Source organism: Lolium rigidum, chromosome 7 (assembly GCF_022539505.1).
Source record: "Lolium rigidum isolate FL_2022 chromosome 7, APGP_CSIRO_Lrig_0.1, whole genome shotgun sequence".
Taxonomy (NCBI): domain Eukaryota; kingdom Viridiplantae; phylum Streptophyta; class Magnoliopsida; order Poales; family Poaceae; genus Lolium; species Lolium rigidum.
Genome location: NC_061514.1, coordinates 60807475 through 60830300, shown reverse-complemented (window position 1 = coordinate 60830300; position 22826 = coordinate 60807475). Strand labels below are relative to the sequence as shown.

Here is a 22826-nt window from a genome sequence, read left to right as displayed (position 1 = left end):
CAAACATCAGCCTTGTGAACAACCACTCACGACCGTGGTTCCATAACATCTCAGCAGTAGAGTGGCTTTGCTTCAGGCTAAACATGCTATCTAACTTTGTTTTTGCCTTTTCTTTGACTCTGCTAGTGAGTCTTCCGGAAGGTTTTATAAATCCAAGTAAGTGTTGTATGCACAAAAGTTATCATTGATTTTTTGTTATCACTCATTTCTGGTGGCCGCCAAACTGACATAGTTGTATGTACAGGCATTGCTGGACTTGCAGTGACATATGCCCTGAACCTCAATGGACAGTTGTCAGCTATAACCTGGAACATTTGCAATACAGAGAATAAAATGATTTCGGTTGAAAGAATAATGCAGTACTCAAGGATTCCTAGTGAGGCTCCTCTAATAGTTGATGATCACCGGCCCCCAAACAGTTGGCCAAAGGATGGCACTATAAATATAAGAAACTTGGAGGTATGCATAATGTCACTGTGATTTATAACTTATGACCAGAGACTCTCCACAAGTACATGTATGAACAGTGTACAACATAACACAAATTCTATCACCCCAGGCCTTGCAAGTATAAAAATATAACTTACTGAGTAAGTTCCAACCCGAATTAACATATGTTCTAAAGCAAAGTAAACCAGCTTGCACAAATACGTTCTGGAGAAAAACTCATATCATTAAAGCTATAACAGTTTGTATATGTTCTATCAGAACAAAATGGGAAGCTCTCGCTTTTTAATTAAAATATATCTCTTCTTTTTTGCATTTCTCAGAACATGGCATGCTCAAAATAAGCCATTTAATGTGGCTATTTTATTTTACAGGTTCGATATGCAGAGCATCTTCCATCTGTTTTGAGAAATATATCATGTACAATTCCAGGAAGGAAAAAGGTAGGAATTGTTGGACGTACTGGCAGTGGAAAGTCAACTTTGATTCAAGCGCTTTTCCGGATTGTCGAACCAAGAGTAGGAACAATTGAAATTGACAATGTTGATCTCAGCAAAATTGGGTTGCATGATTTACGAGGCATACTTAGCATCATCCCACAAGACCCAACCATGTTTGAGGGCACAGTGAGAGGAAATCTTGATCCGCTGAATGAATATTCTGATCAACACATATGGGAGGTAAATAAGTCAAATTATATTTTTCCTAATGATTAGGGAGGTAAATTATACTACGTACAGTATAACCTGTCCAAAAGAGATAACACCTCGTATTATTGCTCATTATTACCAATAGTGTCCATGTTACAATGTAAATATGGATAACAGTTTTGCTGAAAAATGTGATCTCATGATTATGCCAATCTATGAAAGGTCAAAACTGCTGATATATATAACCTAGGAAACATATGTGGTTGGTCTCTTTTATAACTACAATTAGCAAACAGAAGCTGATGTGATATTTCATATAGATTGCAACTTGATCAATTCCATTCTTCAAACATATCTATATAATGAATAAAAATATAAGGAGGAACTACCCAAAAAAGGGTAATCATTAAAACATCTGAACGGTATACTTCCTCTACTTGACCAGTAGTATACATTTCTTTTGGCCAGACATTGGATAAATGCCAGCTTGGTGACATAGTTCGTCAAAGCCCAAAGAAGCTGGACTCAACAGGTAATAGCACTGTTGTTGTGTACAACAGCATACTAGCGCGGCTAAGAGAGTATGGGTATCTCCATTGCGATGATCAAATGAGATTTTCTCTTGCAGTTGTCGAAAATGGGGAAAACTGGAGCGTTGGACAAAGGCAGTTGTTTTGCCTGGGAAGGGTTCTACTAAAGCGAAGCAATGTTCTTGTCCTCGATGAGGCAACTGCTTCAGTTGACTCATCAACGGATGCAATTATCCAGCAAACACTCCGCGAGGAGTTTGGGGACTGCACGGTGCTGACAGTGGCACATAGAATTCACACGGTTATCGACAGTGATCTGATTCTTGTCTTCAGCGAAGGTAAGCTACTTCATCGACTAGCATAGACATTTTCTCTATATTTTATTGGACTTAGCTGCCACATCGCTAAAACATGTACTACTTTGTGACGAGCAGGAAGAATTATAGAATACGACACGCCGTCGAGATTACTGGAGGACGAAAAGTCTGAATTCTCCAGGCTCATAAAGGAGTACTCACGGAGATCCAAGGGCTTTTAACAGCACCACAAACAATTGAACAACGGCGGAGCCAACTAGGCGCACAGCAGAACCCAGTAGAAAGACCGCACACACTACACAGTTTCTCTCCAGATGACTAGTACGCATGAACCCCACAAAGGTAGAGGTGATAGGATCTACAACAGGCGGGGCTAGCTCTTAGATTTCAGATGACTCGGAATATATATTAAGCCATGTAATGTACTAGTGCAGTAGTTGATATGGAAGCTGCTCTCTGGTGTAAGAAAAAATAAGTCAGAGAATGCAGCTATCCCGTGTAAACTCTAAAATTTCCTCGGAACATGTCATCATAACTCATAAGAGAGGAGTCCGCGCGCAATTGCTGAATTTCAGTTAAACAAGTTCCTGGATGGGGTTCGTAGTGGGGTGCTTACCTGCGGTGTGTCGAGTCAGGCATTCCGTCGAGCAGGTGGCACGCCGAGCCTACGAGTTGTACAGGATCCGGGAGAGCATACACTGATCTGAGCAAAGCCTCGCCCCAAAGCCATAAAGCAGCAGCGACGCCTGATGATTTAGTTAGTTTGGTCACTCGCTACCTTGCTGGGTTTGGGAGCGGTGGCGGCGGGCCGCCGGCCGTCGTTCGGTCGACGGTCATAAACAACCTTTCTTTTCTAGGCTCGCTGTTAAGCACAAAATAGATCACCGCGGTAAGAATGACTGTCTTCAACTCTTCATTCTTCGAGTCGGATCGGGCCACGAGAATACTGCGCCCTCCGTTCCAATGAAAAAAAGGCATCCTCGTTTTCCATATATTTTCTTTAACTACAAATACTCTACATATATAAAAACTAGAAATTACTCTAGACTGAGTTGATTAAACTAAACAAAAACTAAACCTAGATCTAAAGCCAGCGACATCCCTTTGCCCTCGCTGCACGGCATTGCCGACAGGAGAAGCTCCGGTTCACCCCGGAGATAGTTCGAGAGAGACAGAGGGAGAGAAAGAAAAATAGAAGGTTTGGATGAGTAGCATTTAATCAATTCCTTCATGCGAGCAGTTGTTTATGAATTTCTACCGTAATGACACAATTTTATCATACTTAGTTCCATTTCTTCTCCAAGCACATTACCCTAAGAGCTTGTTCGGTTAATTCACTTTCCAAGTGGATTGGAGTAGTTGAAGAGGATCACATAAATTTTTAACTTGGATGGGATTCGATCACCCTCAATATGCCTCAAACCCATTCTAACCCCATGAAACCGAACATACCTAAAATGGTACTCCCTCCAATCCATATTAGGGTGTGTTCGGTTTTTGAATTATGAGGAATTGAACGGGACGATTCCGCACCTAACACCCGCTCCTGTGTTTGGTTGGGCAAAAAGAACGGAACCAAGTAGTTTCTAGGAATGGAATATACATCCAAAATGCGAAATGAACTCGTTCGGCCAAATCGGTGGAATCTGGGGAACAGCTCGCTAAGCATCGCTTCACACATCCAAAAAAATAAAAAGTTTGACGTTCTCGCTAATCTCGCTCATGTTCCATCTCTCTCCCAGGCGGGGCAGCAGCACAAGGACCCGGCGGTGGCGACTAGGCACGCTCGGCGGCGTCTAGGCACGCGCAGCGGCTGGCCGGCGGCTAGCACGCGTGGCCACGGCCAGGCCGTGCTCCTCCGATTTTGCCTCTGATTTTGGCACGGCAGGGCAGAGCCAAGGACGTCGTAGTCGGGGATGGAGGGTCGTCGCCGGCGGGATGGAGGTCGGGCAGGGAAGGGTTCTTTTTGCCATGTATTGATTTTGATTTAGACAAAAAAAAACATGTTTAGGCTGTTCCGTTTCGCTGTACGATTTCAAAGCTGAACTGAAAACAAAACCGGTGTGTTCCTCGAACCGTCCAATAACGTCGGAATGGAATGGAATTCTTACTGGTCGAATCGAACACACCCTTAATTGACTCTATTTTATGAGTAAAATGCATGGTTGGTCCATGGACTTGTTGACCTGGCTCACTTTGCTCATTGTACATTGAGAATACCTATTCATGGTCATCAAATACCCATCAGTGTTCATCTACGGTCACTGCCCGCTGGTACAACAATGTATTTGACGACGTGGCAATGTGTTGACTAGTCTCAGGCTGTGATTTTTGCAGAAAACACCCCCACTAAATCTGTAAGATCGGTCCCCACCTGTCATCCACCACTCATCTGATTATTTTTCCAATAACTTTTCCATTTTGCTTATCTGGGTCGGGGGATTTTACCCAGATTCACCTACCACCACCGCCGACTGGATCCACGCCGCCCGGCCCCAACTCCTGCTCCGCCGCCGACTAGATCCACGCCGCCCGACCCCAACTCCTGCCCCGCCGCCACATTCCCCATAGCGCATTCCGGCGGCCACCTGCACTGACTAGGACGACGACACCGGACGACCACTCGCTGCAGCCCTCGGAGATGATGAGCTCCTGCTCAACAACGTTCACGACCCCCTTCTGCTGCAACAGCGTTTGGCGATGTCGTCGTGGGGAAGAAGGGGCACGCGTCGGTGTGCTAATTCGGCGCCACTGCGCTAGCACGCTGGCTTGAGCTCCTGCTCCTTCACGGCCTCGGGTGCGCAGCGTCTGTACTGGCGCGACGCGAACATGACGAGGTCGGCAACGTCGTCGGAGAGCTCGAGCTCGGCACGGGGAGGATGTAGAGCAGCTTCACGAGCAGCTAGCTTGCGGTGACAACACACCGGAGCCGCGCCCCAGCACCTTGCGTGCCCCTGGCTCGTCATGGTCCGTGCGTGGTACTGACGGACATGCACCATGAGTACATGGCCGACTGGCGCTCAGGCTCCCCCTGCATGCAGTGCTGCGAGCGCAGCAGCTCTGCTTCCGCAGCCGCGAGCGACGCGCCGGTCGCCTGCCGCCGCTAGGTGCCGCGGCGTGGCGCCGTCCACCGAGTTGTGTGGCAGCTGCCTCAACGCCGAGCCCGCGAACCTCTAGGATGCGTCCAGCCAAGGCAGGGCCGAGCCGCCTCCAGCACGTGACCCCGCCGCCGGTCTGCCAATCCCAGTGGTGCTCCTGACCTCCAAATCGTGCGACGCTGCTTCCGCCCGTGGTGCTCCTGACCTCCAAATCGCGCGAAGCTGCTCCTGGCGAGGCGAGATCGCCGCGGCGGTGGCGGGCCGGGGTCAGGCGGAGGGAGGAGAGGTTGCACGCGTCGGAGGCGTCCGAGACTCCACGACAGAGGGGAGGGCCGTGGGTGGCGGCGGCGGGGCAGAGAGTGAGGTGATTTTGCATTAGGCTGGTGCCAATGGGGGCGGTAGTGGAGGCGCTACCGCCCGAGGCGGGGCGAGAGGCAGGCGGGAGAGGGGCGAGAGGGCAGCGCGGGGCGGTGGCGCTGGCGCCGGGCGCTATCGCCCGCGCCGCCCGGCCACCGCCCGCGCCGGGGGCGAGAGGGAGGCGATAGGCGGGCGGGCGCGCGGCAGCACGGGCGAGAGGCGGGGCGAGAGGGAGGAGCTGAGGTGGCGCGATCTGATTGGTCCACCTCGCCTAGCCGTTGGGGTAGGCGTTGCTGGTTCAAAACCCCCTATAAATACCCCCATATGGTTTCACTCATTCCACACCTCACTTCATCTCCTCCACTCTCCATTTCCATTCCTCTCAACGCCATGTCTTCGTCTAGCAGCAGTTCGAGCGACGGAATGGAGGGTCATATGATCGCTGCATTCAGGCGGAGTATGAGGAGGAGATGCTCAACGAGGAGCCGGAGCCAAGACGGCCGCGACGCCGCCGAGAGTTCATCAGGCGTGATCGTCTGGGTTCCCACGATCGGCTCTTCGAGGACTACTTCGCCGACGACTGCAATTATCCTCCGAGCTACTTTCGGCGAAGGTACCGGATGAGACGATCCCTCTTTCTGCGCATTGTGGATAGATTGGGTGAATACTCTCCGTATTTCACCCAAAGAGTTGATGCTCTCAACCGTGATGGTTTTTCTCCCCTGCAAAAGTGTATTGCGGCTTTGCGTCTGTTAGCTTATGGTGCTGCTGCAGATACAATAGATGAGTGGCTTAAGTTAGCTAGACAAACTTCATCAGATTGTCTAGATAGATTCTGTGAAGGCATCATTGACTGTTACGGGGAGACGTTTTGCCGTCGACCAACTGTCGAGGATACTCAGCGTCCGTTAGCGAAAGCCGAGGAGCGTGGCTTTCCGGGCATGTTAGGGAGCATCGATTGCATGCATTGGCGACGGAGGAACCGCCCAAGTGGCTCATGCTCGGTCAATTCACAAGGGGAAACATCAAGCACCCTAGCATAATCTTAGAAGCCGCTGCGTCGTATGACCGTTGGATCCGGCATGCCTTTTTGGAGTGGCCGGTCCAACAACGACATCAATGTACTCAACTGGCCGCCGTTGTTCACCGATGTGCTTAGGGGAGAAGCACCCGTAGTGAACTTCACGGTGAATGGACACGAGTACAACTATGGTTACTACCTTGCCGACGGCATCTACCCCTCCCGGCCGGTGTTCATGAAAGGTGTTACTCTTCCACAAAGTGAAAAGCGGCTGAGTGTTCACCGCTGCTCAATCAGCTTGGCGCAAAGATGTCGAGTGTGCCTTTGGAGTGTCAAGGCTAGGTTCAACATTCTAGCAGTTCCGGAACGCTCCTACTCGAAGCGTACTCTTGGGTTGATCATGCGTGCATGTGTCATTCTGCACAACATGATCATCGATGATGAGCGTGGTACAAATTTGGAGAACAACTATGAGACAGTTGAGTCCAATGTTGGCCCTGCAATACACAACCATGCACCACCAAGCCTAGCAGCCAGGATCCAGATGGACAACGAAATGAGGGACTCACCGATGTATACACAGCTCCAGCATGATTTGATTGAGCATGTGTGGGCTAATGCCTAGATTATGTAGTTTTTTCAAATTTTTATGTAATTTTTTTATGATGTAATCGGTAACAATTTTAGTTCAATAAAATAATTTCCTTGCATTATTTTTAATGTTGTAATCTGAAAAAGAAATGCTGATGTCGAGGAGAGAGAAAAGCTGATGTGGAGGAGAGAGAAGTGAGAGCTGGCACTATAGCCCGTGCACTGAAACCGTGGGGTGAGAGTGGGGTGAGAGTGGGGTGAGAGTGAGGAAAAAAGCTGACGTGGAGGGTGAGAGTGAGGCTATGCATTGGCACCAGCCTTAGGGAGGAACGAGAAGTCAACGACAATTTAGCATTTAACCCCGTGCTTGGCAGATTTGTTTGCAAAAAAACACACAACTGGAACCTTACATGTGTCCTAACAAGTGGGTCCCGCATTGCCACGTGGGCAAATACATGGCATCTCCTGGAACCAGTGATCGTAGAAAACACAGACAACGTTTTTAATGACCGTAAGATGGTATTTGAGGTGTACGATGACAAATCTGAGTTGCGATGACAAGTCCGTGGACTATTCATGCATTTGACTCCTATTTTATCTAGATTCATATGTACCTAGTTAAGTTTCTAGAATACATACATTCGTATCGATATAAAGTGGAGTTAATTATTTTGGATCGGAGAGAGTAGTAAAGTTAATGATAAGCTCTTTTTTGTTTTTCATTTGCATCTTGGCTAATTTCCAGGTGTAAAGCTTAGCCGGTAGCCGCAGCTTTGTAGTGTGGTTTGATTCGCTGTCGCCATCTAACAATGCGCTTATATCACGTTCACTTTATCTGCTGACTCGCCCGGCATTGGTGTAAGTAAAAAGGGCACTCGCTTTGTTTTTAATCACGACCAAGAAGACCTCGTCGTTTGCCTACCTGCTCAATCGCGTTAGGGTAATCGGTGTGCAGCATGTGCTTGGATTTGGTTTTGATAGTATTTTTGTGTGCTCATTAGTAAATTCGAGGGCTAGCTTTTTCTGTGCTAAAATTTGGTTGCGCTCTAGCTAGAGCTCTGCACTGACTCCGTTCAATGTGCCACAAAATTGTACTTGTACCTAGCAAAAACACAATCAAGCAGTGTACGGAAAACGCCAGAAAATACCAGTATATCCTTACGTTTTGTGAGTTCAATGTAAGCTCGCAGAACATCTTATAGTTAGGAGAACAAAGGTATACTGTACTGACTCCGTTTGATAAGAGAAGTCGTGTGACACCGATTGCGCTGATGTGTAGCTCCATCGAAACAGAAACTGATGGCGAAAATGATAAATCCATCTTCACCAATACAGTACACATAATGACACAACACTCTTGACGAAACACGGCCGGCCGGAAATACGTCATGTTAAGTTTTAATCAAGTCAGCTGGACCACCTTGCATCGTAGGGTAGGTTGCAATTTTAATGTAAAAATGACAAACAAAAAAAAAACTCGGATCAGTAGGAGGAATAGCATCTACAAACAAGCAAAAATGCAAAATTCACTTTGAATCGATGCTGTCTGGCCACTAATTAATAGTGGAACCCGGCCACTAATGGCAGTTCTATGAAAACTGTAGCCATCAGGGTCCCGGGTGTCTCCACCTCCGATATATCACCATCGCTACTTCTACCTTCCCTCCCTCTGACCTCTGTATCGCGCTCGCATTGGCCTCACTGCGCCATGGAAGGAGGGTGGAGCCTGCACTTGCCTGCTCTCACAAGGATTCAGGACAGGGTGCAGGCCATGTTCCTCCACGCGGCGGGCTTGCTCGACGATTCGACAGGTAAGGAGGCTCAACTGGCCCCAGGCAGGTTCATGCATACGCCTGATTCTTCGTCTCCTCTGGTTCCGCAAGATTTCCTTCGCCCACCACTCTTTTGGTATTGCTTTTCTGGTCCTGCAAACAGCAAACAAATGGGTTTTGTTAGAAATCCTGAGTCCTATCAGTAAGGGTTTGGTTTTTTGTCTTTCGACATGGACTTGGAGCAGGGCTGCAGAAGAATGTGCATGAAACCGGCAGCATTTGTAGCCCGGGCCAGGGACGTGGCCCATGATTTAGAGTAGCACTGGGTGGTTGAATATATGTTCATCTATATAGCCAAGTGAGATGATACCCAAAGGGTTCAGATTTAATATCCGGTGAAAAAAAATAACTGCATAAGTTTACTTACGGTTTCAACCATGTTTTTTTTTAAATCCTTTAGCAAACTGGGATGACCAGTCAGGTCATGGGAGATTTCCATCTTCATCCTAGTAACCTTGCTGCCAGAAAATACTATCACTCTGAGTAGGAAACACTCTTATGTAACTCCAAGGATATTTTTTCTAGACTGTCTCATGTAATTTCCAGTGAAAAAATGGCTGCACAAATTTACTTACAGTTTCAAGCATGTTCTTGAAAGATTTTTTTTGTTTAGCAAACTGGGATGACAACAGTCAGATCATGGGCAGTTATCAGCTTTCTGTCTGCGTCCTAGTACCCTTTGTGCAAAACAATAAATAAATACTGTCACTCGGACTAGGAAACAATCCTATGCAACTCTCCAAAAGAAACCAAGGATATATATTTCTTGACATTTTCACCTGTCATTGTCAGTCTCTTAAGAAAACATTCATCATGTCATAACGGAATGTTCCTGTCAATACATGTAATACTTGTGGGGTTGCACTGTTGCTGGCAGAACTAGCATCGAGAAAAAAAATCAATACATTTTTTTTCTTAATGTCAGCCAATAACTTATCCAGGTTCCATTTCTCAGTTTCCATAAAAGCATGTTGTTTGTTGTTTTCTTGAGCATTCAACATTTAGTTCCGGCCATATATTCATTACAGAAATGAAAATTGGATAAACAGCCTATTCTGTTACTGATTTTGACACACAAAATTGATGTGCAACTTTGCAGGTTCCATTATATCACAATACCTGCGAAAATGGCCAGAAGTATATTCACCTTGCTTCTGGACGAGCACTTTTGTATTGATACAACTGGTATTTATCACAAGTATCGTGGCTCAGTTTCTATTCAAGAGAATCAGATGGTGCATGGAGAGATTGAAGACCGCAACTCCCGAAGGAAATAAGTTTTCTAATCTGGAACAAAGGAATGCAGACATAAAGTTAGGTGTCTCATACGAAGCAAGCAAACTTTGTTGCCTGCTTATATTAGTCAGTCATGTCATGAGGATATTGTTTTTGCCGTTACAAGGAAGAATAAGTGGTTGCAAGCACCCACCTTTTGTCTTGAGTGAAGGTTTACAGATGCTATCCTGGATAATATTGTCACTAGCAGTATTCGGTCTACAGAAGACAAAATCTGCGAAGCATCCACTCACAATTCGGGCATGGTGGATATTTAACTTTCTGCAATCAATAATCAGTGTGATATTTGATCTCAGGCTCAGTTTATCAGATCATGAATATATAGGGTATGCAGAGTTGATTGACCTGTTCACACTTGTGGTCGGCACTTATCTGTTTGCCATTTCAGCCAGAGGAAAAACAGGAATCACCTTAATAAACATCAGCATAACAGAGCCACTACTGAGTCCATCTGCAGGACAGCGAACAGAAACTGAAAGGACATCCCTGTATAGCAGAGCAAGTGTTCTGGACCTTGTCACATTCTCCTGGATGAGCCCTCTCTTTTCTACCGGATACAAGAAACCTCTAGATAACACTGATGTACCGGATCTTGATGGAATGGACAATGCCGATTTACTCTCTGATTCATTTAAGAGGACAGTAGTAGATGTTGAATGCAGACATGGTATAAGCACTTTATCTATCTATAGAGCAATGTTCCTATTTATTAGAAGAAAAGCAACAGTCAATGCAATATTCGCAATTTTATGTGCATGTGCATCCTATGTTGGACCATTATTGATTAATGACCTTGTGAAATTCCTTGGGGGAAAGAGGACGTATGGATTGGAAAAATGTTATCTTCTTGCTGTTGCATTTTTAAGTGCTAAAGTTGTGGAGACAGTAGCTCAGAGGCAGTGGATTTTTGGAGCTCGACGGCTCGGGATGCGGCTACGAGCTGCTTTGATATCCCACATCTATCAAAAAGGGCTCCGATTATCATGTAGTGCACGGCAGAAGCATACCAGTGGAGAGATCATAAACTACATGAGTGTAGATATACAAAGGATAACTGATGTTATATGGTACATAAACTACATCTGGATGTTGCCCATACAGCTTACCTTAGCAGTCTATGTTCTCCATCAAAACCTAGGGGCTGGAGCATGGGCTGGTTTAGCAGCAACACTGGCAATACTGGCTTGCAATATTCCTCTAACCAGACTGCAGAAAAGGTTACAATCAAAGATCATGACTGCTAAAGACAACAGAATGAAGGCAACAATGGAAGTACTTAGAAGCATGAAAATACTGAAACTTCAAGCATGGGATACAGAGTACCTTCAAAAGATAGAAGCATTACGAAGGGAAGAGCACAATTGGTTGTGGAAATCTGTAAGGTTGGCGGCTTTAACAACATTCATAATTTGGGGGTCCCCTGCATTCATGTCCTCCATAACATTCGGTACATGTATATTGATGGGGATTCCTCTAACAGCTGGCACTGTTTTGTCTGCTCTTGCAACGTTCCGGATGTTACAAGATCCAATATTCACAATTCCCGATTTACTTTCGGTGTTTGCTCAGGGAAAAGTTTCAGTTGATCGAGTAGCACAATACCTCCTGGAAGAAGAACTGAAATGTGACACAATTACAGAAGTACCAAGGAGTGACACGAACTACGATGTGGAGATTGATCATGGAGCATTCAGCTGGGAATTTGAGAACACAACTCCAACTATAACAGATGTAAATTTAAAGGTAAAGAGAGGGATGAAAGTAGCAATCTGTGGAATGGTCGGCTCTGGGAAATCCAGTCTATTATCATGCATACTTGGGGAGATGCCTAAGCTAGCTGGGGCTGTGAGGGTCAGTGGGAGAAAAGCATATGTTCCTCAGACAGCCTGGATCCTGTCTGGGAATATCAGAGACAACATTCTGTTTGGAAACCCATATGACAAGGAAAAGTATCAAAAGATAATACAAGCTTGTGCATTGACTAGAGATCTTGAGCTATTTGCAAATGGGGATCTAACAGAGATTGGAGAAAGAGGAATTAACATGAGTGGTGGACAGAAACAGCGGATTCAGATTGCAAGGTCGGTGTACGAGGATGCAGATATCTACCTCTTTGATGATCCTTTCAGCGCTGTAGATGCTCACACTGGAGGCCAACTTTTCAAGGTTTGTTTGTCGCATATGCATAAAACAATAGATTTATTATCAATGTTTGTATACCGTTAACTTCATAACTATCTTTCAAAACTTAGTCGCATACTGTATGGTTTAGAGACCCAAGTCTGCATAAATGCAAGTATAAAATGAACTGCTATATTGTTCTGCAGGATTGCCTAATGGGGATGCTTAAAGACAAAACAATATTATATGTGACCCATCAAGTCGAATTTCTTCCAGTGGCAGACCTTATACTAGTAAGTATCAAGAATACCTTTCTGTTGGCAAGTACTACATGTATGTTAGTATTGCTAAGAATATGTAAAATAACCCAGGGGGTACAAAATAATAGGTGATGCAGGATGGGAAGATTGTGCAGAATGGAAGATTTGATGAACTCCTTCAACGTAACATAGGGTTTGAAGCCATAGTAGGAGCCCATAGCCAGGCAATTGAATCTGTCACAAATGCCGAAATTTCCAGTAGAGTTCTGTCAACAGACAGTAAAAACTTAGCAGATAGTGATAATGAGTTTGACAAAGAAAATGACACTGATGATCAACTTCATGGCATAATTAAGCAAGAGTCTGCACACGATGTCTCACATGGTATCAATGAAAAGGGAAGACTAACACAAGAAGAAGAGCGGGAAATGGGAGGAGTTGGCAAGAAGGTCTACTGGGCATACCTGACGGCCGTTCACGGTGGTGCATTAGCACCGGTAATAGTTGTTGCACAGTCATTCTTCCAAATATTCCAGGTAGCAAGCAACTATTGGATGGCATGGGCGTGTCCTCCAACATCAACAAGCACCCCAAGGCTTGGATTAGGCCTTCTTTTCTTCGTATACATATTACTATCTATAGGAAGTGCATTATGTATACTTGGTCGGACTATGCTTGTTTCACTTGTTGGTCTACTAACAGCAGAGAAGTTCTTCAAGAATATGCTCCACTGCATCCTCCGTGCTCCCATGTCCTTCTTTGATTCTACACCTACTGGCAGGATCCTAAACAGGGTTGGTTCAGTTACTGCTCACATCTATACTTTCTTGTACACGCACACCTTGAAATAAATAATTGTGTACTGTACTTTGTAACAGGTCTCAAATGACCAAACTGTTTTAGATCTGCAAATGGCAAACAAGCTTGGTTGGTGCGCATTTTCCGTTATACAACTTCTGGGGACCGTTGGCGTTATGTCCCAGGTCGCATGGCCAGTTTTTGCCATCTTTATCCCAGTGACAGCAATCTGTTATATATTTCAAGTAAGAGCTCTTCACAATGATTCTTTTGCACTAGAATTAACTTATTCTGGTAAAATGTATGCACCAAATTAATTCTGCAAAATAAATTAGCAGTAAGTGCAAATTTCATTCTTGATGATGATGTTCTTTTCAGAAAGCACTGAGGTCCAATGTTTTCCTTGTGCTATGCAGCGATACTACATACCAACAGCAAGAGAACTGGCTCGTTTATCACAAATTCAGCGGGCTCCAATACTCCACCATTTCGCGGAATCACTTACAGGTGCAGCAAGTATTAGAGCATACGGACAAAAAGACCGTTTCAGCAAAGCAAACATCAGTCTTATTAACAACCAGTCACGACCATGGTTCCATAGTACCTCAGCAATAGAATGGCTTTGCTTCAGGCTAAACATGCTATCTAACTTTGTCTTTGCCTTTTCTTTGACTCTGCTAGTAAGTCTTCCCGAAGGTTTTATAAATCCAAGTAAGTTTTGTATGCACACAAGTTATCGCTGATTTTTTGGCAGTTTTATATTCTCATCACTAAGTTTTGGTGGCTGCCAAACTGACATAATTATATGTACAGGCATTGCTGGACTTGCAGTGACTTATGCCCTGAACCTCAATGGACACTTGTCAAGTATAACCTGGAACACATGCGAGGCAGAGAATATGATGATTTCGGTAGAAAGAATAATGCAGTACTCAACCATCCCTAGTGAGGCTCCTCTAATAGTTCATGATCACCGCCCCCCAAACAGCTGGCCAAAGGATGGCACAATAAATATAAGAAACTTGGAGGTATGAATAATGTTACTGCGATTTTATGATCAAAGACCATAAGTACATGTACGCACATGAACAGTGTACAGCATAACAAAAATTCTATCGAAGAGGTGTGTAAGTATAAAAATATAACCTACTGAGTAAGGTTCAAACCGAATAAACATGTGCTTAAAGCAGAGTAAACCAGCTTGCACAAATACGTTCCGGAGCAAAACTCATAACAGTAAAGCTATAATAGTTTATATTACTAGATAGTAGCTAGTATATGTTCTATCAAAAAAAGGGGAAGCTCTCACTCTTTAGTAAAATATAATCTCTTCAATTTTTGCGTTTTGACAGAAAGTGCGCATGCTCAAAAGAAGCCATCTAATGTGGCTATTGGGTTTTACAGGTTCGATATGCAGAGCATCTCCCATCTGTTCTAAGAAATATATCATGCACAATTCCCGGACGGAAAAAAGTGGGAATTGTTGGACGTACTGGCAGTGGAAAGTCAACTTTGATTCAAGCTCTTTTTCGGATTGTTGAATCAAGAGTAGGAACAATTGAAATTGACAATGTTGATATCAGCAAAATTGGATTGCATGATTTACGAGGCAGACTTAGCATCATCCCACAAGATCCAACCATGTTTGAGGGCACAGTGAGAGGAAATCTTGATCCACTGAATGAGTATTCTGATCAACATATATGGGAGGTAAATAAGTCAATAATACATGTCCTAATGGTGATGGAGGTAAACTGTATATGTTCTGCAAAAGAAATCCTAACACCTCGTCATTGCTCGTTCTTGTCAATAGCCCATGTTGCATTTTTCATCGGAAATATGCATATGCTGATAAAATGAGATCTCGTGACTATGCAAATCTCTGAAAGGTCAAAATGCTCAGATAGTAATCTAGGAAACACAGGTGGTTGGACTCTTTTACAGTTGAAATAAGCGAACAGAAGCTGATGTAATGTATCATATAGATTGCAATTTGATCAAATCCATTATTCAAACATATATCCATACAATGAATAAAAAGAAAAGGAGGGCCTACCAAAAAAAAGACATATGATTAAAAGAACCAATCGCTGTACTTCCTCTATTTATTCAGCAGTACACATTTCTTTTGGCCAGACATTGGATAAATGCCAGCTTGGTGACATAGTTCGTCAAAGCCAGAAGAAGCTGGACTCAACAGGTAATAGCATTGTTCATGTGTACAAGAGAAATCATATGCTACGTTGGCTAAGACAGTATGGATTTCTCCATTGAGATGATCAAATGAGATTTCTCTTGCAGTTGTTGAAAATGGGGAAAACTGGAGCGTCGGACAAAGGCAGTTGTTTTGCCTGGGAAGGGTTCTACTAAAACGGAGCAATGTCCTTGTCCTCGATGAGGCAACTGCTTCAGTTGACTCACCTACCGATGCAATTATCCAGCAAACGCTCCGGGAGGAGTTTGGGGACTGCACGGTGCTGACAGTAGCACACAGAATTCACACTGTTATCGACAGTGATCTGATTCTTGTCTTCAGCGAAGGTAAGCCACATCATCAACTAGCACAGACCATTTCTCTACAATCTATTGGGCCTAGCTGCCACATCGCTAAAAACATGTACTACTTTGTGACGAGCAGGAAGAATTATAGAATACGACACACCGTCGAGATTGCTGGAGGACAAAAATTCCGAATTCTCCAGGCTCATAAAAGAGTACTCACGGAGATCCAAGGGCTTTTAACGGCATCACAAACAATTGAACAACGGTGGAGCCAACTAGGCGCAGTGCAGAAATCAGTAGAAAGAGCACACACCTTACACGGTTTCTCTTCAGACGACAAGTACGCAGGAAACCCACACAGGCAGAGGCAATAAGATCTACAACGGGTGGGAGTAGCTCTTAGATTTCAGATGACTCGGAAGATATACTATTAAGCCAAGTAATGCAGTAGTTGATATTCAAGCTGCTCTCTGCTATGAGAAAAATCCAAGTCATGTAATACAGCTATTCCGTGTAAAATCTTAAATTATCTCGGAACACCTCGTCGTAAAGGAGTGCAAGCACAATTGATTTTCAGTTAAATAAATTACTGAATGAGGTTCGTAGAGGGGTGTACTTGAAATGTGTCGAGTCAGGCATTCGGTCGAGCAGGTTGGCGCACCGAGCCTGCGAATGGGGCTGCGCAGGATCATGGAGAGCATACGCTCATCTGAGTTAAGCCTCGCCCCAAAGCCATAGAGCAGCGGCGGCCTGCTGATTTAGTTGGGGCACTCGCTACCTTGCTGGGTATGAGCGGTCGCCTGAGGTGGAGCGCGTGCGCCGGCGTGCTGGGTGGTGCTGGCGTGCTGCACAGCTACCCGATCGGTGGATACCGTTTGCCACACACCCCTTGGTAGGTGTTGGGCCGGCCCAAATTTGTTTTTTTGGCCTATTTCAAATTTTCGTTTTTTCTACTTTTTTTTGTGTTTTAAAATTTGAATATTTTTAAATTCTGAACTTTTTTCAAACCTGAATTTTCTATCATTTGAAATTTTTTGAGTATGAATATATTTTAAATTTGAAAGGTTTTAAAATTTGAGCAAAATATTTGTTTTACAAAAACCATTTTTCAAAATTTGAACATTTTTCGAATATGAAACTTTCAAATTTGATTGTTTTTTAAAAATTGTAAAAAATAAAAAAACATATTCATCAAATATGAACAATTTTCAAATTTGAATATTTTTAAAATTTTGAACTTTTTAAAATTTGTACAACTTCAAAAAATTGAACAATTTTCATATTTAATTTTTTTTGAATTTTAGAAAAACGAACGTGAAAGAAAAAACAGAAAACCAAAAGTGTTCAAAAACAAAAAAAATACCAAACAGAAAACACCTAAACTAGGTGAGAAAAAAAACCTGCGCTATATGGGTTGGCCCATAGAAACGATGGGGGCGTGAGGTACCAGGTCGGCACCGACCTGGCCGGTGATAGGTATCACCGGCGTGCTTTGGTCGCGGTGGTGCACCGACGAGCACCGCGCTCCTCGCAGGTGCCATTGGGTTGGGCCTAGGCACTGGCAAATAAGTGAAATGCCACTTCGGCTCAGCTTGAGGCCCGCCGAACTATTCACTATATGGGGTAGGTATAGGCCTATTTTTGGTCCATTGGTTGGGCTAGGCCTAGGCCTAGGTTTTCTTCCCCGAGATTTGTTAGGCCCGAAGTCCGGCCTGGCCGGAACAAAGTGACTCCAATCCAATCAACGAATATCCAAGGTCCGCACGCTCATATCTCTCCCTCCTTGCTCTCAAGCCGCTATAGTACCTTGAGAGTACTCCGCCGCTCACCGGGCCGATCCAAGGCCTCCTCCACCGAAATAGCCGGCCGGAGATGAGCGAGGAAAGAGCGGCCGAAGTACATCTTGTTAGGTCTAGGGTTAGTTTGTTACCAAGTGGAGTCGGCGAGATGCCGATGAGGATGCGGTCGCGGGGAAGTTTGAGTTGCTTCCTAGGGTCTGCTAGTGGTGGTGTTGCTACTCATGGAGCTCCGATGGACGGAGCCGGAGATGGGTGGCGGCGGTGCCCCTACATCCTCTTCAATAAAGCTTACATGTTTCTTATTTGATGCAGATGGCATCGCGGCGATCTTCTCTCCTTCGAGCCACCGTGGAGGTGGAGATGGAGAGGAGTTCCTAGGTGATGCTGGCGGATCGAAGAAGTTGCGTCCTGGAGCGTATCCTCTTCCTCGAGCGCAACACATGGTGACCACTGATGTCGCCATGATCTCCGGCCAATAAGGTGGCCCAAAATCAACCTCCATGTCGGAGGCTCTCTCGATTCGCCGTTGGAGCTCGAAGCCTCCACGAGGCCAAGTGGTTCGTCCCCGGCCTTATGGAAGTAGCCAACGACTGGATCTTGACGTCAGTCGGGAGTTTTCCAGAAAGCTGCTCTCGGAGCTCGGCGGAAATGCCTTGAGCTCGCCGGCATCCGGTGGCGGCAGTGCCCCTGTCCTTGATTGCTTTTATCTTTCTCCCGTTAGGGTGCTTTATGTAAAAAAAAAAGAAGGCCTTATCTTGAAATCTTAGGTTTTTTAGGCAATAGACGAAATAGGGTCTTTTTTGTAAAATGTATCTGCCACGTGCTATGAAATGAATGCTCCCCTGGGTCATTGACCCATCCTGTGTTTTTTTCGAGGTGGACGGGGGGGGGGGGAAACCCCACCGGTTGTTATTCATACTCGAAAGCGGACAAGGAGCCAGTCCACGTACACAGAGGGGGAAACAGGGGGGAGAGAGACATTATTCTATGTAACAACTCTCAAAAGAAGGTGGGATCAGAGCCGGTCCAGCGGCTCATGGTCGGCGGGGCGGAGCCTCCATCTCCAGAGAGATAAGTCGTCGCAGGCTCTCCGGAGGGTCGAGGCGGGCGAGTGTGCCACCCCGTTGAAGACGAGGTCATTCCGGGACTTCCAAACGGACCAAAGTATGGTCGCAAGCCCGAACTGCCACGTGCACGGGGGGGCCGGCTGAGTGGGATCCGGGAGATCCCAAATGGAGAAGCCGGTGATAGGGATTGGGACATCCAGTCTAGCCCAGAGCTCAGCAGCTCCAGGGCAGTCGAAGAAGAGATGACGCCCAGTCTCGGGGGTGCCTCAAGCAGCACACGCAGAAGAGGGGGCGCACCCCTTGCGGAAGAGGTTCGCCCGAGTGCTCAGACGGTCGATGTTGAGGAGGTACGCAAAAATCTTGACCTTGGTGGGGATCCGAAGGGACCAGGTCAAGCAGGCCGACGTGTCAAAGGGCCGCGCCGGCGAGAGGGCGCGGTAGGCTTCACGGGAGGAGAAGCGCGGCGTCGAGGGTGAGTCGATGAAGCGGCGGTCCTCTCCCTCCTGGAGAGCAGTGTCGTCGATGAGGCGCTGGATGACGAGTAGCTCGGCCTCGGCAACTCTGGTGAGGCGGTCCTGGAGACTCAGCCCCTGCGAGACCACAAGTGCCACGGAGGCATGGCGTCGAGTGCTGTGGGAGAAGAGGGCGGGGAAGCGCGTCGCGAGCGGTTCCCCAGGGAGCCACCTGTCCAGCCAGAAGGAGGTGGTGCGGCCGCTCACCACCGCAACCCTGGTGATGGTGCGGTAGAGCTGAAGGCACTCCTCGACAATCCTCCCTAGGAATGAAGGAGAGGAGGAAGGGTCACCAAAGTTGCCACCTGTCTGGGAAAAAAACCAAGTCTTCCAGGGTAGAGGGTTAGTTTGGTGGAGTTCGTGGATGAAGTTTAGCAGCAAGCACCTGTTCTGCCGGTGGAGATCATTGATGCCGAAGCCGCCCTCCTGTGTAGACAACAAAACTTTATCCCAAGCGATTAGACAACGAGCACCAGGACAAGAATCCTTCCCAGTCCAGAAAAAGGCACGGCGCCTCTTATCAATACTCTCAATAACCCCACGAGGTAGCAAATAGGAGCACATGTAGTAAGTGGCAAGATTACTCAGAACAGCATTACACAACACAAGCCTACCCCCAGTAGATAACAGATGCGCGCGCTAGCCAGAGAGCCTACGGTCGAAGGAAAGAACCAAAGGTGCGAAGGCCGAGGCCGGAAGTTTGGTAGGCGAGAGAGGAAGGCCCAGATAGGTCTGAGGGAAGGAGGAGATTGGGCACCCTAAGATGGAGGCCATATCAGCCGCTACAGCCGCCTGGGTGTGCATGGGGATGAAGCAAGACTTGTGGAAATTGATCGCAAGCCCTGTGGCCAGAGCGAAGTCATCGAGGACATGCTTAAGGCAGGTCGCCGCCTCAACAGAGGCTTGGCACAGGATAAGGGTATCATCGGCGTATTGCAGAACGGGACACGGGGTATCGGGGGAGAGTGGGTGGGACAAGGACCCCGCCTCCCACGCGGAACGGATGAGGCGTTGCAGCACATCCGCCACAATGATGAAGAGGTAAGGGGAGAGAGGATCTCCTTGGCGAAGACCATTCTGGCAACGGATCCAGTCGCCGGGCACACCATTTAGCAGGATGGCGGTGTGCCCCGTGTTCAGGATCTGTTCCATCCAGTGGCACCAACGTTCGTCGAAGCCCCTGGCCCGCAAAATCTTGAGGGGGCTGGCCCAATCAACCGAGTCAAAGGCTTTGCGGAAATCGATTTTGAACACGAGGGTGGGCGCCTTTCTAGAATGGCAGCAACGGAGAAGGTCAGCCGCGTAGACGATGTTCTCCGAGATACGTCTACCGGAGAGGAACCCAGTCTGGTCGGCGTCAACGAGGGAGTGAATAGCAGCCTGAAGCCGAGTGGTAAGAACTTTAGTGATGGCTTTCATGATGCAATTTTGGAGGGAGATGGTGATACGTCTCAAACGTATCTATAATTTCTTATGTTCCATGCTACTTTATTGATGATACTCACATGTTTTATACACATTATATGTCATTATTATGCATTTTCCGGCACTAACCTATTGACGAGATGCCGAAGAGCCAGTTGTTGTTTCTGCTGTTTTTGGTTTCAGAAATCCTAGTAAGGAAATATTCTCGGAATTGGACGAAATCAACGCCCAGGGTCCTATTTTTCCACGAAGCTTCCAGAAGTCCGAAGAGGAAACAAAGTGGGGCCACGGGGCGACGACACTCCAGGGCGGCGCGGCCTGGGCCCTGGCCGCGCGGCCCTGTTGTGTGGGTCCCCCGTGACGCCTCCTGACCTGCCCTTCCGCCAACTTAATGTAGGGATTCGTAGCATAGAAAACAAAAAATTTCCTACCGCGAGAACGCAATCCAAGCCAAGATGCAATCTAGAAGATGGGAGCAACGAGGGGATGAACGAGACTAACCCTTGAAGAATTCCAAAGCCTACAAGAGGAGGCTCTCGTTCGCTGCGGTAGACGATCACTTGCCGCTTTCAAAAGCGCGTAGAAGATCTTGACGGTGCCACAATCGGGCGGCACCTCCGTACTCGGTCACACGTTCGGTGTTGATGACGACGTCCTTCTCCCCGTTCCAGTGGGCAGCGGAAGTAGTAGATCCTCCTCGGAATCCCGGCAGCACGACAGCGTGGTGGCGGTGTCGATGGAGAACTCCGGCAGGGCTTCGCCTAAGCGTATGCGGGAGTTGTATGTTGAGGAGGGGTGCTAGGGTTTGGGGAGAGGGGTGCCTTGGGCGCCGGCCATGAAGGGGGCAGCCAAGGTTGGAGGCTTGAGTGGCCGGCCACCCTCCCCTTGTCCCTCATTATATAGGTGGAAGCGCCAAGAGTTGTAGTCCAAGTCTTCGAATAAGACCCCAACACCAAAACTTCCCAAAGGTGGGAAACCTACTCAAGGGGGGAGTCCTACCCAAGGTGGGACTCCCACCTTTCCTTGAGGTGGGGTGGCCGGCCACCTCAGGTGGAGCCCACCTGGGACTCCTCCCTTAGGGTTTGGCCGGCCAAGCTTGTGGAGTCCCTCTGGGACTCCACCTTCCATAGTGCCTTCTTTCGGACTTTTCTAGAACCTTCTAGAACCTGCCATAAATGCACCAGATCATTTCCAAACTTGGAATATGACTTCCTTTATATGAATCTTATTCTCCGGACCATTCCGGAACTCCTCGTGATGTCTTGGATCCCATCCGAGACTCCGAACAAAACTTCGAACTCCATTCCATATTCCATATCTACTTAAACGACATCAAACCTTAAGTGTGTCACCCTACGGTTCGCGAACTATGTAGACATGGTTGAGACTTCTCTCCGGCCAATAACCAATAGCGGGATCTGGAGATCCATAATGGCTCCCACATATTCAACGATGACTTTAGTGATCGATCGAACCATTCACATACGATACCAATTCCCTTTGTCACGCGATATTTTACTTGTCCGAGGTTTGATCATCGGTATCACTCTATACCTTGTTCAACCTCGTCTCCGACAAGTACTCTTTACTCGTACCGTGGTATGTGGTCTCTTATGAACTTATTCATATGCTTGCAAGACATTAGACGACATTCCACCGAGAGGGCCCGGAGTATATCTATCCGTCATCGGGATGGACAAATCTCACTTGTTGATCCATATGCCTCAACTCATACTTTCCGGATACTTAATCCCACCTTTATAACCACCCATTTACGCGGTGGCGTTTGATGTAATCAAAGTACCTTTCCGGTATAAGTGATTTACATGATCTCATGGTCGAAAGGACTAGGTAACTATGTATCGAAAGCTTATAGCAAATAACTTAATGACGTGATCTTATGCTACGCTTAATTGGGTGTGTCCATTACATCATTCATATAATGACATAACCTTGTTATTAATAATATCCAATGTTCATGATCACGAAACCATGATCATCTATTAATCAACAAGCTAGTTATACAAGAGGCTTACTAGGGACTCCTTGTTGTTCACATAACACACATGTATCAATGTTTTGGTTAATACAATTATAGCATGGTATGTAAACATTATCATAAACACACAGATATATAATAACCATTTATTATTGCCTCTTGGGCATATCTCCAACAGTCTCCCACTTGCACTAGAGTCAATAA

General features: G+C 46.4%; 2 protein-coding genes across 2 annotated transcripts; both read left to right on the top strand.

The window, feature by feature from the left end:
• Window positions 1-143: 143 nt before the first annotated feature.
• LOC124669328 (putative ABC transporter C family member 15) lies at window positions 144-2505 on the top strand. The gene is made up of 6 exons (XM_047205964.1): window positions 144-156; window positions 245-459; window positions 822-1127; window positions 1566-1629; window positions 1726-1965; window positions 2062-2505. Exons 2-6 carry the CDS (start codon window positions 334-336, stop codon window positions 2163-2165), a joined length of 840 nt encoding a protein of 279 aa, XP_047061920.1. The 5' UTR covers window positions 144-156; window positions 245-333; the 3' UTR covers window positions 2166-2505.
• A 6197-nt stretch (window positions 2506-8702) lies between these two features.
• LOC124669327 (putative ABC transporter C family member 15) lies at window positions 8703-16346 on the top strand. Its single transcript, XM_047205962.1, has 11 exons — window positions 8703-8822; window positions 9943-12305; window positions 12467-12553; window positions 12649-13314; window positions 13399-13563; window positions 13735-14029; window positions 14132-14346; window positions 14723-15028; window positions 15455-15518; window positions 15620-15859; window positions 15957-16346. Exons 1-11 carry the CDS (start codon window positions 8720-8722, stop codon window positions 16058-16060), a joined length of 4608 nt encoding a protein of 1535 aa, XP_047061918.1. The 5' UTR covers window positions 8703-8719; the 3' UTR covers window positions 16061-16346.
• Window positions 16347-22826: the final 6480 nt, after the last annotated feature.

What these genes read in the sequence shown, in the direction of transcription:
- LOC124669327 (XM_047205962.1), top strand. Translation starts at nt 8,720, where the DNA reads ATGGAAGGAGGGTGGAGCCTGCACTTGCCTGCTCTCACAAGGATTCAG. An exon ending in CAGTGGCAGACCTTATACTA is followed by an intron (nt 12,554 to 12,648) that starts GTAAGTATCAAG and finishes ACAAAATAATAG; the next exon opens with GTGATGCAGGATGGGAAGAT. An exon ending in GAAGAAGCTGGACTCAACAG is followed by an intron (nt 15,519 to 15,619) that starts GTAATAGCATTG and finishes TTTCTCTTGCAG; the next exon opens with TTGTTGAAAATGGGGAAAAC.
- LOC124669328 (XM_047205964.1), top strand. Translation starts at nt 334, where the DNA reads ATGATTTCGGTTGAAAGAATAATGCAGTACTCAAGGATTCCTAGTGAG. An exon ending in AAAGAAGCTGGACTCAACAG is followed by an intron (nt 1,630 to 1,725) that starts GTAATAGCACTG and finishes TTTCTCTTGCAG; the next exon opens with TTGTCGAAAATGGGGAAAAC. An exon ending in GATTCTTGTCTTCAGCGAAG is followed by an intron (nt 1,966 to 2,061) that starts GTAAGCTACTTC and finishes TGTGACGAGCAG; the next exon opens with GAAGAATTATAGAATACGAC.